The sequence below is a fragment of the Elephas maximus genome, chromosome 16 (genome assembly GCF_024166365.1).
Source record: "Elephas maximus indicus isolate mEleMax1 chromosome 16, mEleMax1 primary haplotype, whole genome shotgun sequence".
NCBI classification, from domain to species: domain Eukaryota; kingdom Metazoa; phylum Chordata; class Mammalia; order Proboscidea; family Elephantidae; genus Elephas; species Elephas maximus.
In genome coordinates, this window is record NC_064834.1 from 37,706,640 (window position 1) to 37,727,737 (window position 21,098).

Genomic DNA, 21,098 nt, shown 5'->3' on the forward strand with positions numbered 1-21,098 from the left:
ATCTTTTGAACTAAACAGAATAAGCACCACACATATAACTATGCCAAACACACTCAGGAAAAAAGGCTAAATCTGGGCAGTAACGAGAAAGATGAACACAATTTTAATAATTTTAAGACCTAGGATGCAGAAATTATTCGAAAAAAATTATAACAGTTTTATAACGACTATTTTTCATTTTCTGAGGTAGAAATACAAGCAACTTTGTGCTGTTTCTTGTGATTTTTCAAATTGTTTTAATTTCCCCAATATAAAATAAAGATTGTCTAATTTTTTTTTTTTTTTTAATAGGAGTGAGGTTTGGCTCGAAGGTTAGTGTTTTTAACATACTAGGTGGCCATAAAGCACCGAGGTTAACATGGGCTTTGAAAACTCTGAGAACTGGGTGAGAATTTTTCCTCCTTTGTTCACTAATAACTATCATTTGGGCAAGTTACCTAGCATTTGAACCACATGTTTCCTCTTCTCTAAAATGAGAATAAATAATATAAACTGCAGAGGTTTTTTCTTTTAATTTTTTTTGAAATAATTTTAGAATTAGAGAAAAGTTACAAAACATAGTACAGAGAATTGAGGTATATGCTTCATTCCTAATGTTAACAACTTAGATAACCATAGCACAGTCATCAAAAACAGGAACTTCCCACTGGTATCATAGAATTAACTTAACAGACCTTAACTAAAAATCTCGCCGATTTCCCATCAATGTCCTTGTTCTGTTCTAGGATCTGATCCAGGATCCCATAATGCATTTAGTTGTTCTGTCTCCTTAAAACCAAAACCATACCCATTGCCGTCCAGTCGATTCTGACTCATACCGACCCTACAGGACAGGGTACAACTGCCCCATAGGGTTTCCAAGAAGCAGCTAGCAGGTGGATTTGAACCTCCAACCTTTTGATTAGTAGTCAAATGCTTAACCACTCTGTCTACTTCAATATGTAGCAGTTCCTTAGTCTTTTCTTGTCTTTCATGACCTTGATACTTTTGAAGTATAACTGTCATCCTATAGAATGCCTCTTAATTTCAGTTACTCTAATGTTTTCTCATGATCAGACTGAGGTTATGCATTTTTGGCAAGAACACCTCAGAAGTGATGTCATGCCCTTCTCAGTGCATCAAGTCAAGAGGTGGATGATGTCCATATGTCTTGTTACTGGTAACGTCAACCTTAATTCATTGTTTAAGGTGGTAACCTCAGAATTTTTTCCTAAGCATGGTTCTGGAACACAAGAAGTATTCAGTAAATGGCAGCTGTTATTATGGTCCAGTTAGGACAACACAAAGATTAAGAGCAGAGCTTGGGAATGAGGGAAATGATATATGTACAGCACTTAGAGCCTGGAAATTGTAAGTGCCCATGAAATCAACCACTTCTCAAGTGAGTTATTAGCATTCTTCTGCTAAATACTATGACCTAAGATGAAGAAATCTGAGATCTGAAAAAAAAGGTGAGTTTGGGGCACTCTGGGAGCAGGACAGGAAGATGAGGGGAGACAAGGTGTGGGAGAGCCTCGGGTATGAAGGCAACAACATACCACTCCTACTCCATGTCATCTTTCCACTGGAAAAACTGGCATCAAAATCAGAGGTGGAGAACACAAAAGGCACTCGTGCTTGGTATCTAGCATACCAACCCACAGTGCAAAAGTCAAATTCCTGCAATATGCTGTGGGGTTCTCACTCATTCATTCTCTTATAAAAATCACCACCCTCTGCTTGCTGGTTCTCTTATTTTTCTTCTGAGTATTTTCAGGCTGCAACGTTAAAAAAAAAAAAAAAAGAGACCAAACCCATATTTGTCAAGTCCATTCTGACTCCATGACCCTACAGGGCAGAGCAGAACTGCCCCATAGGATTTCCAAGGCTATAAATCTTTACGGAAACAGAATGACACACCTTTCTACTGCGGAGCAGCTGGTGGGTTCGAACTGTCAACCTTTCCGTTATCAGCCAAGTGCTTAACCACTGTGCCACCAGGCTGTGACAGTGGATCTCAAAAATTTGTCTTCTGCAGCTGCCTCTGCTATTAATGGAGTTCAGATCAGCTAAGATGCCAATTCTAGGATACCTAACATATGGTAGTTAAAATATGTTATGAAACAGTCCCTGCCTTTTAAAATATAAATCTAACCCAAAGGGAACAAGAAAATAAAGTACACCCAAAACTAACTCTGGGGGTCTAGACGTGCAGGTCAAAATTTTAAATATGCCTCCATCAGACCACATGAAAAACTACAAAATTAATTATGGCATCACAGACTTTGGGGATTTAACCTCGGCTTTGGAAACCCACGTCGCTATTTATAAACGTAAGAGTCTAATGAGATTTACTGCCCTGCAGGATAGAGTGTATTATTTCATATAGCTTAGGTGTTAACTATAAAAGCATTAGAGCATCATTATATGGCTGAAGTAATGAGAAAACCAGTATGTGAAACGATAGCCTTTCTATAAAATACTGTCATCACTAGACAAGCTCTACACCATTTACACGTAAAGGACCAGGAAGTTAACAGTCATCTGTGTGCCAAAGTGGGAAACTGTAGGCCACAGAGCTAAAATAAAATGCAATTTGATGACTGAAGCTTAATGCCCTGACATCCAGGCCAGGATGAGGATGACTGACCCAGGTGGCCTCTAAGCTATTGCCTAAATTGCCTAGCAGTTTAATTGGAGAACTGTGCAGGAGTTGAGAGTGAGTTCTTCTCTCAGCGCACTCCTGCCAGGGGTGTGAGAAGGAGGGTCACAGCTTCCTGTTTTTTTTTTCAGCTCCCTCTTTTAAGAAAGAGGAAGACATTAGCGAACATGTATTGAGAACTTACTCTGATCTGAACTTCTTACAAGCTCACTGCATACAAAACAGTAATATGAGGGGGAATAAGAATCTCCATTTACAGTAAGACAGCCTAGGCCCAGAGAAGCAAGCTAAGGTGCTCAAGGTCACACACTCAAGATCCTACACTGGAGCCAAGGCCCCAACAGTTGGCTCCAAAGCCTGTGTGCTCAACCCCTGGGCAGCGCACCTCCAACTGAGGATACTGCCTCTTCCCTTCGAATCATCAGGAAAAGCTAATAAAAGATTCTGGTAAGTGTTTTCAGTTCCTTAAAATGAGACTGTACTCTCTCCCTCCTCTTCCCCCTGGAAGCTTTCGCAGGCATACTTATGGATCAAAACAGACCACCACTCACGGGGCTCCAAACACAAGGCTCTCCTGTCTCTCTTCTCTGTTTTCCCAGGCTACCATGTCTTCTGTCCCCACCCTCACATCATCAACCATCAACTAGGAGACAATAGCAATTTTCCTGCAAAGCCTGAGCTGGGGACACAGCTTCCTTCTGCTCAGGAGTGCCCTTTTGCTCCAGGGCACCTTCTGTATCAACCACACAGAGGATTCCTGAACATGACTCACGGTGGTGACGGCACAGGTCACACATCTGGATACCAACTGTGCCCAGTGGAGGAGATCCTACGTAGTTTCACTTTGTTCAAACATTTTGACAAAAGTATAAAAACATTACTGGGGCTCCTTTCAGGGAGCTCCCCATAACTCCCTTTCCCAGCTCAAAAAGTCCCCACCCACACTACTCCTTTTTCTCACCCTCCGCCCCCAGGTCCCAAGCCCCAAGGGAGCTGTTAGAAAGATCAAAGATTTGATTTATTAAGTCTGTGTGTGAATTCTGAATTATTTACCTCTTTCTTAAAAAAAAAAAAAAAAAACTTTCTCCCCTATTATAAAAGTTATATATACTCCTTGTAAACAGATTCAAACAATGTAGAAATGCAGATAGACAGACAGAGACACAACAAACAAGCCTCCTTAATCCCATTCTTAAGAGATACCAGTTTAGTTTACACCTTCAGGAATTTCAAAAATTCAAATCTAACTGTTACATGAAAAAAGCAAGGGGGGCAGGTTCAGGTGCACTGTATGTTACCATCTGTGCAATGTGTGGTAACAATACTAAGCAAAAGTAGAGAGGACAAAGTTCATAGGTAGTTACCAGGGCCAGGAGGGAAGAGGGAAGAGGAAAGGGGAGTCATTGCCTAGGAAGCAGAGTTTATGGTGACGGGAATTTTGGCAATGATATGGGTGATGGTTGCACAACACGATTAATGTATTGCTGTCACTGCATCCTACACCTGTAAAAAACGTTGAACTGGCAAACACTGTGTTATATATTTTTTTGTAAGGATAAAATAATAAAACAAGCACGTTTCTATTAAAATTAAAAAAGAGAGGGAGGAAAGAAGATATTTACCTATTTTCTACTATGTTTTTTTTACATAAAGTATCTTCGAAGGCTTCGTAAGAAACAGTCAACACTGACTGCCTCCAGGAACGGGAACTGGTCAGGGGTGAGAAGTACATTTGTCACTATATATCCCTCCATGCCATCTGAATTTTGACCCACGTGAATGTATTGTCTATTCAAACACCCAACCACTTAAGTTAAATTTTAAGACAAAGAAAATATACTTACTGAAAGTCTAATACAGTGCCTAGTATACAGCAGACACTCAATAAATATTGCAGAATGAATGAAATGAACCTATATAATTTAACAGAATTGGAATTGTACTGCTTTGTAGTAAGAGGGGCAATTGTTTATCTTTTTGCAGACTATCTTAAAACTATATGTAAGTTTTGTGTTTTATGCTATAATGTAGCTATCTCTGAATTCATATAGAAAAACTGACCTTCCCCAAATCTGTGTTTTTCATGTTACTTCACATCTCTTAGTCCACCACCACCTCATCTTGAGAATTCTAAGTATCCCAATTTGAAAACCACAGATTTTAGTCAAATCCTCAAATTTTACATAAACTGGGGATGATCAAAGTGAAATGCTTTACCCAAGGTCAAACAGCAAATACTGGCTAAAGCGGAGATCAGGCTATGAGAGCAAAAGATTCACCTTCTAGTTGTTTTGTCTATCCTCTTTCTCCTACCTTTACCCTGTACTCACACAGCCAACTACAGGTTTCCCCAAAGAAAAACCCTTTCATGTTTTATCTGGGTCCACAGGCCCATGGCCCTTTTACAAAACCACGGTTTGGTAGCCACCTCACCATAACTGGCTAACTCAGCTTAACTCTACGCCCATAAACTCTTTCACCAGCTTATACCTCATTAGACTTTCTATCAAGTTTTTTTTTTTTTAAAACAAACTGTTTCTAAGCACTTTAGAGGCCATTTTGGCTATATCATTTGCATATAATTAATATACTAATTGCAGATCTGTTGTATTTATTTGTTAAACCCAGAATCATGGCTTGACAATATTTGGTAAACCAATCATTTTGACCGTGTTTGAAATAACACTACTTAAAAAAAATATCCAATAATACCCATTTCCTCTGGCTTTTCCTCAACTTTTTCAAAGCAATGATGAGTACGTTTCACATATGCTAGCCTGCTTTATATGAAAGTCCTTTGAATAATAAACAGTGGGTAAAATAGCTGCCCTGAAATTATGTTCAATTATGTTCAATTCTTACTCAAAATATTTGGTACTGTCAATACGTGCAACGTCCTAAGCCAGGTGCACAAACGATGTTTTATAAACTACAACCGTGATAGGAAAGACAATTTTGTAGGATACCAACTGATGAATGAAAATAAAGTAACCTTGGGAGAAGCAAAGTATATAAATTGTTAGATTGCTAACAATAATTTCCTGAATAAAGCACTGGCCCTGAAGAATCATTGTATGTCCTTAGGGACTCTAAGGCAATAGAATGTTTATGTCCAGGTATTTAAAGAAAATCTCCTTTGGAATTAATCACTTTGAAAAGAACTGGACAATTTGGTGCTTGTATGAAACTCCTATGCGGGTGGAAGAATCTCAAAACAATTTCTCGACTGGATCAAATATCTCTAGTCCCTAGGAACAATTTCAGACATTCCAGAATCAAATGAATTCCAGAGTATCACAGAAGTAATTGATGACCCAAGGTAACGGTCATAGCCAGGATACTGGTGGAGAGGTGGGAATCAATGTCATGGGGGAAAGATGGTGATATCAGGAATCAAATGGCTCCAGGAAGGGATGTGTAAGTTGCTCTCACTGCCCAGGCCCTGCCATGGAATAGGATGTCAATTAAGAGTACAGTTTTCCCAGAGTGTCTCCAAGATCTTGTCAAGGGTGTTGTGAATTTCCCGAACATCAGACAGCAATGTTCAAGTATAAACAAAAAGGCATGTTCCAAGTCAAAACACATTCCAAAGTAACTTAAAACACACTCAAAACAGAAAGACACCTAGGCTAGGAGAGAGAAGACCTAAAAGTTAAGTCACCAACCATCTCTCATCCTCCACTTCTCTTTCTACTTAATTGGGTGGAATTTAATACCTTCCCTTTCTCACGATGCTATTGTGGGAATTGAGTATGATACCTTTAAAATTTTAAATTGGGAAATGCTATACAAATAGATTATTATTGTACTCAAAGGATGGCAAGTTTATAAATGATAGAAGGCCTATTAATTTGTAATGTTGACAATTTTCTGTCTAGGTAACTAAAGAAACAAAGCAGGATCTAGTCACACCCCTTTAAAACAAAACAAACAAAAAACAAACTCATTGTTGTCGAGTCGATTCTGATTCACAGCAACCCTCTAGAACAGAGTAGAACTGTCCCATAGGGTTTCCAAGGCTATAAATCTTTCCTGAAGCAGACTGCCACATCTTTCTCCCACAGGGTGGCTGGCGGGTTTGAACTGCTGACCTTTTAGTTAGCAGCCATGCGCTTAACCACTGTGCCACAAGGGCTCCCTCCAAGGCCAAAATTTCTGTGAGTTTAATAAATAGCATAATTCATTATGACTTAGATTTGGGTCTACTTCTAAACATAACCTCATATAATAAATGCCTAACCTCGCACCTACCTCTACAAGTTGGGAAGGCAGCAGCCACATCTCTTGGGTTCCACCATTAACTAAACATGAACTCCATGCCAGCATAGCTGTCCTCCTCAGGCTGCCTGAAGACCAGCACATCAAGCAAAGGACAGCGTTACCAGAAGAGTGTACTTTACAACATCACCAGGGCACAGTCCAAGAGTTGTTTCAGTAAGAAGAGAAAGAAAAGTCAACATATAAAAGGTAAATAGCTGAATAACAAACAAGAGAACAAAGTATCTGAGTAGAACATATGATCCTCTCCCTCCTCCTCCAACAAAAAAGTAGGGGAGAGGGAGAGACAGAAGAATCATAGAAACTCTTGATAGGTGCTGGACGCACAGGTGTGCTACATTATAATTGTCCCCTCACTGTCTCCCTAGCTGCTAATGGACGTAATAGCTACTAACAGACATAAAGTAAAGAATGTACTTTAGGGGGAGATGATTGCCTTCTGAAGAAACCCAAAGTTCAGTTAAGCTGTCTTAACTTAAAGGAGGAAGGGCAGTTCTCTGACACCAATAAATCTAGCCCACTCTGAACAGGGGCAATAAACGATGGCCATTGCCTACACAGCTTTCTATTTCTATTACCTTCTTTTACCTTTTCTTACCTCCCTTTCATTATACCTTCCCCTGTCTATTTTCTGTACATACTATTTGGCACACAGACATGGCTGTCCGATTAGTGTTTAATTCCAGGGGAGAGGAACTTAGAAATTTTCCTCCTAGGATGTGAACTGGGGTGTGCTTGGATGCGAACTAGCCCTGTGGATGGGAGCCTAACTTTGGGGAACCTAAGCTGATGATGATGTATGCTGTTCTGCTCATCCCTGTTCTGTTTCTCTGTGAGTAATAAAAGTCTGTTGATTATGACATTTAGAACAGTGTCTGGTCTGTGCTCCAAACGGTCTTCATCAAGAACTGAATATACTGACATTGTAATAGGTATATGAAGTTTCATTTTACTATTCACTCTATTTGTTTGTGTGTTTTTAAAAAGTGACATAATAACACTTTGTTATAAGGCTATAATTTAATCTGGTGTGAACCCAATTTGTTTTTAAAATTATATATATAGATGTAGATATATACACACACACAGAAACCCTGGTGGCGTAGTGGTTAAGTGCTATGGACTGCTAACCAAAAGGTCAGCAGTTTGAATCTGCCAGGCGCTGCTTGGAAACTCTATGGGAAAGTACTACTATGCTCTACAGAGTCACTGTGAGTCAGAATCAGCTCAACGGCAGTGGGTTACACACGTATACACACACAGACGTATACCAACACACTCATAAAACACCAGCAAAGAAAAAACACCAATAAAAAATACACCAAATAATTTCTGTTGGGTAGTGGGATGAAACCAAGATTACAGAACAAGTCAGCTCATTTCACACAACTACTAAGAGAAGAAGCTGGTATTCAAGAAGCAAGGCCCGCCTAACCCCAGGCAGCTCTTTCTGTCAAACCTCATGCATTCATCAACATTTACTGGGACTACCACCTCTTTAATAATCTACTCATACACTCAACATTCCTTGGGTAAAGTGGGACTTGACCCTGAAAGTACAGCCAAGTATTCCACCTGGTACTCTGAATAGTCAGTGGAGCTTTTACCACTAGCCCTTTCCTCAAAGAAAGAAAAATATGCCCAGTTTCTCTGTCTAAAGGGACCAGGTCAAGTCAACAGTATAAGAGAAAAGAAAGGCAAAAAGATCAAACCCTGATGTGTAAGAATGCTTTACATTATAATGATAATAAAAACCAAAAGAAGCCAAAACCACTGTGTACCGTTTATTAGGAAGATGCAGACTAAGGCTTTGCTCTGTATTTTCTTACTACCTCCATTTTTCCTTTCTAGCTCCAGAGGCAGACAAGGATAGCCAGGAAATATATGGAGTCTCCACAATAGCAGGTGAAGAGGCAGGTCAAGCAATGAGACATTTTTCTTAGAAATTCTATTTGATAAAACGGCACTGAGTTCCAAAGCCAATTACTATCGATATCCAGAGATCATGGACTTTGTCTGATACATCGGCCTTTCAAAAAGATAAAAAGACTGTCTCGGCAAATGTTTTCATATTAATATGCATGACCAAGATATCACTAATAATAGCTTGGGCTGAGTAAGACAGCTTAAAAGATTTTTGTAGGTGAGATGATAAAGGTCCAATTCCAAACCAAGGGGATTCCTTTGATCTTACGTGTCCCAGGGACACTATGCTCTCAGTTCATCTTCCTAGAGCTAGGCACTCATTACCCAAATGTTCAGGCTGCTGACCTTTGCCAGCTGAGGCATACAATCTATCTCTATGTAGAAACCCTGTTGGTTAAGAGTTCAGCTGCTAGCCAAAAGGTCAGCAGTTCATATCCACCAGTTGCTCTTTGGAAACCCTATGGGGCAGTTCTTCTCTGTCCTATAGGGTCACTATGAGTTGGAACTGACTCGACGGCAATGGGTTTTGGGTATGTAGATACAACAAAAGGAGGGAAAGAACTACCATGTAAGCCAAGCCAATATTCCCAGCTAAAGGGGAAAATTATTTACATCCCATTCTGACATCTTTCCTCTCTGAGCTTTTAGGAGATGCCTGCTTTTCTTAAAAGCTAGTCAGTTCCTATCTTATGGATAATGTAAATCTTTGGATCTTCCCCATTTTACATTGGCCATTAGGAATCCCTGAATCAAATGAGAAGTGCAAAGCTAGCAACTGTACTGAACCTAAAGATTCAGTGTTGACTCCTAACGATCCTGAGTATTTGTGTCGTTCGTCCTACCACAGAATTTTTGTCACCAGCCTCGAGAATTCTGACTTCAGGAAACAACAGAGTCACAGGGGACGGTAATACAGACAATGGTATAATGATGATTTCCCCGACACTTCAGATGCGTTCTGTACCATATTTTATGAGACACGACAGGGAAGAATTTGTTTCAACTTATTCAAGAATCACACCTACTTGGAAACTCACTTGCCGCTCAGTTATGAAAAACTGTCAATATTGTGGGGTTTCTCAGAGGGTGAAGTCCTCAAATAGGTCTGTACAAATACTGTTGCCAGGTACCATAAAACAGAAATCAAAATGAATCAGAGGTGACATAAAATAAATACGTCAAGTTTTCTCACAGCTGCCTATTTTTTTTTTTTTTTTTTTTGCTGTAGGTCATCTCTAATAAATTTCTAGAGCAGGAAAACAAGTTAAGTTTGACTCCAACTTTTAGGCTGTTAGAAACACTCAAAGTTGTTTTTTTCAGGTTTTTCTTTTCATTCAACATCAAATTATTTAGCAACTAACAAGTGTTTCTTTTTGTCTAACTAGAAAGCAAAAATACTGAAATTAGGGGCTGCTTTTTTTTTTTTTTCTAACAAACTGCTCTACCTTTCATGAACTAATCAAGATATACAGAATAACTCTGTAATCTGCACAGACTCCTTTTGGTTTTTACAATGTAGGAAGAGGTTGGTTTAGAAGCTCTCTGGCAGCACCTGAGACAGCTCAAAGTTGTTTTTTGTTTTTTGGTTTTTTTTTGCCTCACATCTAGTTAAGTGTGTGAAACATGAGTCAGTTCCTCTTTCCAGAGATATCAAGCCCTGAGATGATGGCAGACCCATCCTCTGCTCTATCTAGCCACACCACCACTTTTCTGTGACGTGATTAGATGCAAAACACATCTTCATGGGTTACTGTTATGATTAGTATGAATTTTTAGAATTCCAGACGCAATTCACAGTAAAAACCTAGTTAAACAGTTGGCAGGGTCCTGGGAGAGCCTGTAATAATTAGCTCATTTATACCATCAAGCAGCAAGTGTAATACTGTGTTATGGTTGAAGTTCTCTCATCTCATCTCTACTTAACCTCTGATAAATTACACCCTCACTAAAACATTTTGATGCATGTGGATTGCTAAGCAACCGCTCACAGCGATTAGTACTAGCTAATAAGCCTTGCCACTCTCTTCCCGCTGGTTGATGTGCCATGCTTACCACGTTTTGGTTGTATGTTTCCAAGCCTGTTTATACTGGTTATACTTGTTTCTGTTATTACATAATTTAAGTAATAAATGAAATTTGAGTCTGAAAAGAGAGTTGTTCCTATAAAATTTAAATCAAATGCTTTAGAAAGACTTGTTAAAGTAGCTAAAAAAGACTGCTGCAAAAATAGGTGTGACTGAGACAACTTTAATACCTGGAGAGAAAAAAAGGTTACTTAAAATGCAGGACAACTCCACTGAGCTTCTGTTAAGGGTGTTGGAAAAATGCAGGAATGGTGACTGTTGAACAACATGATGAACGTATTTAATGTCACTGAACTGTATATGCGACAATTACTGAAATGGCAAATGTTTTGTAACCTATATATTGACCACAATTTAAGCGGGGGGGAGGGATGTAGAAGGACTTAGTACTGTACTTCCTTGAAAGTGCTAATGTTCTGGCATCACTGAATGACTGAGCATTGTCATTAATACATTAAGAGTGTGGTTTGCGCAGGAAAAGACAATAAGGAACATAACTCAAAAGACCCACATTCAAAGAACAGCTCTTTACACTATATAGAAGACCAATAAATTCGGAATATTTATATTTCTAAGTTTAATAAAATGTTTATGGTGTGTATGTATCACTTTTAAATTATTTCTACCTTTAACTGCCTGATAATCATCGAACTATGGGTCTCCATTGTACTAGACAAGAGGGCTCTCTCCATGGAACTAGGTCAAAGTTTGGGCCCTCCCCCATTGCATTTTTCTCCTTTCTTTGATAAAGAACTTTAAAATAACTGAAAGGGTGAAAGTTTGCTTTGGATGGGATCTCACCACTCTGCCCATTCAGTGCCCATCAACTCAGGAGCCTGGTCTTTCCCATACCCCTCAGAGCGGGGCTCCGAGTCCCACCCCTCAGGTGGCCTAAGCTTAAACACGACCTCTCTCCTCTCTCTTTCCCATTTACAACCCTATTATCTGAGTCCAGTTATTCTCATACAGGAGTTCAGCAAAGCAAGGCAAAGGTCAATTCACACCGTAAGGTTCATTTCACTAGGACGTTTGCCCTTCAGAAGGTCTATGTTCATCCATCTGCAAGTGGTTACAGTTCAGGAGTATATAAACGAGACATGAAAAAATGTAGGCTTATGGAAGGGGAGATATTTTGGAACCTGGGATAGCAAGAACAGGGCAGTCTCAAGGTAAAGGAGTTACAAGGTAGAGAGAACTAGATTTAACTCCATTTGTGACTTTCAGAAGTAACAACCTTTCCGAGTCAGATTCCTTGTCTATAAAAATATGGGTATTACCACCTACCTCATAGGATTAAATGAGATAAAGAGTTGCAAAGCACCTAATACAGTCTAGGCACACAGCAGGTGCTCCATCAATCATGGCTGCTTTTAGGAGTCTACCTTTTCACACCCAACCTCATCCCACCCCCAAAATGGCATTTTTCATAGCATCTTCCTTCCTCCAATTTTTGAACCCAAAGATTTTCTTAAAAGCAGCTAGGTCCCCACATCTCATTGGCTTCCAAAAATAGCAGCCCTAGGGGCTCTGGTACAGGAAAGGTGTATGGGTCAAAGGTCATGTTACTCCACAACACACTGGTGGGAGCTCAGAAGTACAGGGTGCACAAAATGTGAACATCAGTTGGTTGATTTGTATTATCAAATTTACTCGAAATGAATCTACAGTAAGATCAAGAGTAAAAAAACAAAAAAAAGTCAGTTAATTCTCTTTTTATATTGGTACACCCAGCCTACTCTCTTCAAGTGATTCATCATCTAAGATCCCTGATGTGGTTGCTAGATTTAGAGATCCAAGTTGTACACTCTTTGCGAACAGCAGACTATCGCCCTTGATGAAATGGTTCACCCCACACCTAGGCTGGGAGCTCACTTGGTGTGGGGCACTCTGGGAGTACTGGACAAGACACATGGTCATGTTCAACGTCTGTTCATACTGTCACTCTCCAATTCAAGAAAGGTATCTTGAATCATACACATGCACAACTGAGATGAAGATGCTGAAGAGTGTGGGCAAGAGTAAGTATGGTTGGCCTGGTCTAGTTCTTAAACAGAAAGGAGATAGCCATGACATCAAACCAGAAGGGTGGCAGGGGGCATACCACCAATTTATTATTTATAACATCCTGATACTCCACACACATGTGATCATAGCTCACCCACCTTCCATGAACGAGAAAACCAATTTTTAAAAGTTCTAAAAAACAGCATCTGGGTTTATTAGATGTCTGCATCTCTTTGTTTCTATGCACATGAGCTATCTTTTCTGGATTAAGCATCAGCTGACACATATATTGCTTTGGTTTTTCCTTTAGAAGACAAACAAGTTGAGGAACCGGTCTTTCCCTTTCGTCCAAGATGATAACTTGCAACAGCTGTTATCTAAGCAACCATTCAGGTTTCACAGGTATTCAGGGTTAATCTGTTATTTTCTCTAAAGGAACGCCACCCCTTCACCTCCCCGCCCCTCACCCAGGTGCTAACTGCTGATTCATAAAGAAGCTACTAAAAGCAAATGAGTTATGGGGCCCAGGAAACACTGATGGTGACAGAATCTGTTTCAAGACAATTGTCTTGCTAAAGTATTTCACTTCTTCCAGCATGTGACTTGAGAATAACTTCTGCTTACCAGATACATTTCAAAAGGGTACCCACAAAAATCTCTATCTTTGAAGAAATACTTCCATCCCTAGACTATGTGCTTTGGTGTGCTAACAAACTCTTTAGGATGCAGTTAATATTATTCTGTCATTAATGAAAGAGGCAGGCTTATTGGCTATTTTTCTATTCTCTCTGAGCTTCTTAAAAACTAGAAGTCTTTGGAAAATAGAATTATCCACTTGCAATCATAATTAAAAATTAATATATATGTGTTTGAAGTGGAAACCCCAAAGCAGAACATATAAAAACAGACTCGCTTTCTCTTGCAGTGCCACGACTTGGGACCTAGAGCAGCTGATTCAGGCATGAGGGACAGATGAAAGCTGGGTCGGCCCAAAGGAGCCGCACCAGTCACCAGTGGTCACGATGAGTTTACCCCTCAATCCCAAATCTTTACTGACTGAATGGATTAACAGGAAAGCCAGTGATGGTGAAACTTAAGTGGGAAATGGAGTTCAAGTACTACCTGGTATCTGTAAATGGCTATATGAACATGCAGCTTGCAAATACAAAAGAGGGCATAGATGGGGCATTGTCTGGACATCTGGGTGAAGTTTTAACAAGGTGTAATAATGTCCTTTATATCAGAGGTGCTGAAGAAGAGGGAGATGGGGAAATGAAAGAGTAGCATCTTCTGTGGGGGATTTAAAAAAAATACTTATTTCTAGACAACGAAGATTTTTTTTTTCCTTTTTTTAATCAGACTCTACAATGCAGGGAATAGGCATCTAAAATAATTGTAGAAAATCGTACATTATTTCAAAACCTGGCATCATCATCATCAAATACTGAAATATCAAATATTGTAATGAAATTATCCTCCGTTTATTACCAGCTTTTAATTCAATGGGGTTTATAAAGGCAATAAAATAAAAATTGTTTAAAATTTTTGTTCAAACTTTAATTCTTTTAAACTACAGAGTTATTCAGTCCAAATGAGTTGCACAACTTTCCTAAGCAACTTGAAGCTAACTTACTACCCAAAACAGGTTTGGGATGTCATGACTGGAACTTTTTAGTATGACTTCCCATGGGGCGAGGTCCTAATAAGCCCTTGCTATGTTTTTTATGTTTTTGTAGCATGTCTTCTCCTGTTAAACTCAAACTAAGCCAAGACTCCTAATTACTATCAAGCCACCACATGAAGGAATCAACAAGATAAAAATCATTCCAACAGTTTCACTTCTGAAATGGCAAGTATTGCTGATGAAGCCTCACAATCCTAGAGGTAGTTTGCCTCCATGTAATGGAAGACTAAAAAATAATAATAAAAAAAAAGGTTATTCAAGATAGCACTGAGCCCTAATATAATGAATAATTAGGAATTATGTTTTTATATTCTTTCTGTCTATACTTTCTTCCTGGAGAAGAAGTTTAGGATAGTGGCCAAGAGACTGCCTACACTTGAATCCTGGCCCATCTATCTTCTTGCCGTTGAGAGCTTGAGCAAATTACTCAACCGCTCTGTGCTGCAGAGTTTTGCCTCTGTAAACTAAGGATAACAACAGCACCTATACCATAGGCTGTGGGGATTAACTAAGTATATTACATATACAAAGCAATTAGAACACAGCCTGGCACATAATAAGTATTCTGTGCTAGCTTTCATGAGCATGTATAACAAAATCTTATTAGTAAAATATGAAAAGAAACTTCATTTTTGTGAGGTGGAAGTATCAAGATTAAAAACAGTGGCACTGAACTGTTTGCTCCTTTACCACAAGTATACTACCAGTATGCGAGCAGGGTGCATCAGGCACTAATCAAACGCTGGACAGTTGTCAGATCCTGTCTGACCACCAACACTGATGTAACCAACCTCCTAACAGGCTACACAGAGGCCAGAGGGTGCCTTGGTGAGAAGCTCCCAAGTGTCTTCGGCTCAACGTGTTGTGACCGATTCATAATCCTGCCACCCAGGCAACTGTGATGCCTCAGGATGGCAATAATTAGCATGTTGTGACCAGACCGATGGCAGAGGCCTTCTGAAACACAAAGCACTCCAATATAAACACTACACCTAATAATTGACCTCAGTGGGACGTGTGGCCTCACCTTGCGTCATACAATATAAACCAGGTTCAATTATCTGACACTTGAGCCAATAATGGGAAAAAACATTAATCGTCACATTCTAATAACACAGAGCAAATCTTCTGCCTTCCTGAAAACCAGCAAGTTCTAAACTGCCATCTTTCCCATATCTTACAAGAAGCCCTTTAAACTTTAACAGTCCTGAAAACATATTCTGAAAAAACAAAACAACACATTTGTTGATTGTCTACTATGTACCAAATTCATCTATTTCTCTCAAAACTCATGCAGGTAGGTATTTTAATCTCCATTGCAAAAATGGTGTGGTGGTGCCATCTGATCTCTAACTTTACAAGGGGGAAGGAGAATCAAGATCAACAGCCTAAGGCTGACTCATATGAAGCGCAGGTTAGATTCAGACATGCCTTCTCTCTCTGCCATCTTTACCAATTCTGACATCAACCGTCTGTCCCATGGCACGCTCTACTTCTGTGTTGGGTTTGAGAATTCATTGCAATGGCCACACAGAACTCACAGAAAATACAATTATGGGGTTTATCAGGAAGATAACAGGTTACAGTTCAGGCTTAAGAACACTCAGGGTACACAGTTCTTTCACCAGGACAGCCTCTTTCTGGACCCTTGGCCTCTGCTGCAAAGTTCTTTTAGCTCTGCCAATAAGTGCCCAGTGGCACCCCACTCCACCAGTTAAGCCTCAGCCCAAAGGCACTCTCCGCTTTCTCGATTCGTGGGGCAGGAAATCCACTGCCATCTCCTGCCGGTCTCTCCTGCCACCACTTCTGGCTATCTTCAGTGTTACAGCTCTCTCTTTCTGTCTCCCGGCTCCAGGAGCTTTTGAGCCAGGGATCCCGAGTCCCAAGGACATGTTATGTTCCTGGCTGTTCTTCCTTGATGGTAGTGGAATCCTCTCCTTCCTGTCTCTGCAATGGCTCATTTTAAGCCCAGCAGGATGGCAAAACTGACCAGTCCCCCTGGTGGGCCACAATTAACCCATTTGGACAGTCCCACTCAATAACCTGGATGGGAGTTATAAGACAATGGTGAGAAAGGCCATATATAAAAGCGATCCATCACACTTCATCCATTTTTATAAATCAAGAAAACTGGGGCTCAGAGAAAGTATATTTCCTACTCAGGTGTACCCATGACTGGTAACATGGAGAACTAAATGCAGATACATCCGTTTTTAAAACTTGTGCTTCACCACTGTCAATGTTTCATTCTCAAGCTTTTCACAATCTTTATTTCAACTGCAAAAGATTCCTCCAAAAGCTTTTTACCATCCAAAATGTATACTACCTACCCAAAAATATCCCACAAAGGCTGCTGAAGTTTTCTTAAATACATGTTTTTTCACATACATCATATGAAGTTGATATTAGAATTGTATCTTTCATTTGCTTTGTTCCTCCAAGGCCAACTGGTTTTCAGCAAAGCAGCAAGGTCTCATCCACAGACCCATCTTCACTGAGTGCAACAAATCACAGAAAACTCCTGCTTTCAGAAACTCATTTTTTCAAAGTATATTCCATGTCTTACTCATTTATTTCTGCACAAAATGTCAAAGACAAATTCACAAATGAATTTCTGTTAGCTGTATTTAGCCTACCGGATTTATAAGCAAAAGCTAAAAATGCAAGGTGCCCAAGGAATCATGCGTGAGCTTCCCTTTGATAGACATACACATTGTTAAACATCTCCATTTTTCTTTCATTTAATATGCTATTTAGATAAGAAAATTGCCATTACCAACTACAATAAATTTGTCTCATCAAAAGACTAATTAAGGGTACCATCCATCAATTATTTCATCAGTATGCATTAAAACAGATGCTGTGATATGTGCCATAATCATTGAAAACAACAATGGCTGATCCTCTCTAATGTTCCAGCGTCCAATTATTTTTGCCTGGAGTGCACTGAACGCTAACAAAAGTCAAAGCTTAGCATTAGCCTTCCGAAAAATGAAATCTATTTTCCTATTATAGACGTTTAGTTTCAGTGAACTCAAATTAACTGAATTAATGGCTTTCATAAAGCTATGAAGAGAGTAAACAAATCATTACACATCTTATCTCAGGTCAAATGGAATGAAAGAGGTTGTGGTCCTACCAGAAATTAAGATTTATTGACATTTTCAGGGAGCAATGCTCTATGTCAAATCAAGAAATTACTGCACCACAATATTGCCCCTCACAGGGTACTATTAAAAGGTTTTCCACATGTCTGAATAAAATAAGTATATAAATATAGATCACCTGAATTTCTGGGAAATCCTCAACATTTTTTCTGGAGATATTTAGTTAAATAAACAACAAGTCAACAATTTTCCTGGAATTCAGGCTGAGTCTTAGTTTACATAGTATGTAAAAAGCTGTTTCTACACTCAATTTTTGCTAGAAGAATCATTTCAAATGTTCAAAGGGAGTTTGTTCTTTGAAGAAATTCAGAGAGAAATTCATTTTGGATTTATTCATTAGTTTTAAGTCAGATTTCTTAAAAAAAAAAAAAAGGAGATACACATAGTTTTAATAACATTCTGCTCATAAGAAAACAGACATGATTATCTGTCACTGGCCAGTTTAGACAGATACTGTGTGAACACAAAGAGGCCCCAGCAAATAACACTTAGCACCAGTACACTGCTTCCATGTTCAATGTTCTATAAAACATACGAGACTTATTTGTTTCTATTACCTTAGAACCCACCCCAGCTGTCTAGACACTAACTGAGTAGGGCTTATGAAGAAATGAAGCTTTCTGGATCATAGGGGGCACATTAGTCAGGCATGCATACATCTAGTTGACTAAAGAGTCTCAAAGTGAATCTGTACTCAAGCTCTCTGTTCCTGCTCATTCTCCCTCCAGTACCTCTTTCTCTTACTTGTCTCCACTCACTCTTACTTGTCCCTACTCATCTAACACTTCACATGTTGTATTTCATAGATCAGGTACTGTTCTAGGTGCTCAGGATATAGAGATGAACATTACCGCAGCAGAAATGTTGGCCGAATTTCATCTCCCACTTCCTTCCTTTCTTTTTTAAAAGAACATGGTTAATACTCCTTCCATCAAAATAAAAAAAATATTTTTAAAGACTATCAAAAGACTGAAGATAACATGGGGAAACTATTTGCAAGACATACTGAATAGGGCTAATTTCCCTAATTTTAGATGAGCTCATACAAGTCAGTATGAAAAAGACAAGAACCCTACAGGGAAGAAAAAGGAGTTAAAGAAAGAAGAGGAGAAGAAGAGCAAAGAAGAAAAGACAGAAGCAAGCAATTTACAAGAAGAAATTCAAATGGCCAATGAACCTATGAAAAGATACTAAACTTCAATCCTAATTAAAGATAAGCACATGAAAACAAAGTGACAGCATCTTTAACTCACCAGATTGGCAAAAAAGTTAAACCCTAGTGATTTACAGTACTGGTGAGGTTGTGGGAAATATACAATCTTGGTAAAAAAAAGAAAATTGTTGTAACCTTTCTGGAGTACAATGTTTACCAACATTTAAAATGTATTTACTCTCACCTACCAATCCAACTCTTACAAATTTAACCTATAGTCAGCAAGATGTTTAGGCAAAAGTATTTACATGAAGGCAGACTGTGATAACTCTAATAGCTGAACACAAATATTGCTTCCCCACCAAAAAAATAAGTCAGTTCTCATTATTCATCAATAGCTATTTGCAAATTCACCTACTTGCTGAAATTCATCCGTAACTTCAAAATCAATACTTGTGGCACTTTTGCAGTCCTTTGCGAACACGTGCAGAACAGTGGAAAAAACTGAGTAGTACAATGTGTATATTCTGAGCAGAGGTTGAGCAAGGCAACTCTCTGCCTTCTTGTTTCAGCCCTCATATTGTAAACAAGTGTCTTTTTTGCAGTTTATTTAGTACCATGTTTTTCATACCTTTGCACTATTTGTTGGTGATTTTGCTGTTTAAAATGGCCTCTAAGTGTAGTGTTGTCTAGTGTTCTAAGGGCAAGAAGGCTGTGATGTGCCTTAAAGAGAAAATATGAGTGTTAGATAATCTTCATTCAGGCATGAGTGTTAGTGTGTTGTCCACGAATTCAATGTTAATAAATCAACAATATATATTAAATAAATTGTTTTTAAACAGAACACACATAAAACAAAGTTATGTGTAAATCAGCTGATGAAAATGTTGTGATTAGAGGCTTGCAGAGACCTAAACCTTGTATTTCCCCTAGGAGCAATGGTTCAGTATTTGCTAACTCAGTGTTCATGGCGACTTTATAGAAGATAACTGTCATGAATAACGAGAATCAACTGTACTGAAAAGTACTAGAACAGAAATAAGCTAAAGGTAAAATCAATTATTGTGCATCCTTAGAGTGAAATACTGCACATCACTAAATGAATAAGATTTGGGTGCAATGATAAGAAGATCTCTAAAATATATTGAGGAAATTACCAAAAAAAAAAAAAGCTACAAAACAATATGTATTATGTAATCCCTTTATTTAAAAAATGTAAAAAGCAGAAAGCTACACAGATGCGGATAAGTGTCAAAAATACACTTTCCTGGAAGAAATGTAAGAATAATTCCATTTGAGGGGGAACCTTTACTTCTCTTTCTGTATCTTTTGATGCCATTTGTATATTAACCACATACATTCACTGTTTTTTATTTATTTTCAGTGTTATCATGGGTTACCTGAATGTAAGGTTATAGACAATTTCCCTCTCTCTCTTTACACTTGTGGTTTCCAACAATATCTAATTTTAAATAAACACAAAATTTAAAGCATTTATAAGCCTTAACATTGGAACTTCCCAAAATATATTTAACAAATAAAAAAAGGCTTTTTTTTAGTAAAGTTGTGAGGAAGAAAAACACAACAAAATAAGAAAGGAAGTAAAGAAAAAGAAGATAATGCAGATAGGGACAGATGAAGCATCAACTCAGGTTCAAGGACGTCGCTGAGTATTTCTCCCTTTCTCACGTTTTCAACAAAATCATAAATTATGCATCACATGGCATTATGGAGCAAGAAGCCACAAAGAAATCCAGCAGTTCAAAGCAGTGGAATGTGGGAAACCACCTGGAGGAAAAGTCTTTAGAAAGCACTCCTGGAAGAACCATTCTTCCACGTTCATAAGGAGGCAGTAAAGAAATGAATTAGCAAACCAAGCAGAAAACCAGCCTCACACAAATAAAACCAATGTATTATGAAACCCTTTGGCAAATATTTATGAAGTCCAAGAGATAAATCCCAAATTGAATTACTTCACATGCAATTACAATTCTAGGTTGTGCCACATATTTTCACAGGCATTAAACAAAAAGCCTGGAAGGTTATTTGGCTGGATATCATTTTATAAATCTGCTTCCAACTCCTGAGTATCTGTGTTTTTATCAAAGGTTTAAGAGACAAACAATAAAAAATAAAATTATAGAAACTTAGTCTTTAACAA

At 38.7% G+C, this 21,098-nt stretch overlaps 2 protein-coding genes across 16 annotated transcripts in view; one reads left to right on the forward strand and one right to left on the reverse strand.

Moving 5' to 3' along the window:
- Positions 1-21,098, reverse strand: part of SGMS1 (sphingomyelin synthase 1) — a 344,794-nt gene that overhangs the window by 81,070 nt on the left and 242,626 nt on the right. The gene's annotated exons all lie outside the window — the stretch shown is intronic.
- LOC126059600 (small nuclear ribonucleoprotein F-like) lies at positions 13,956-14,217 on the forward strand. Its single transcript, XM_049855386.1, is given in 2 exon segments — positions 13,956-13,985; positions 13,987-14,217. Coding segments are annotated over 2 exon segments (261 nt in total).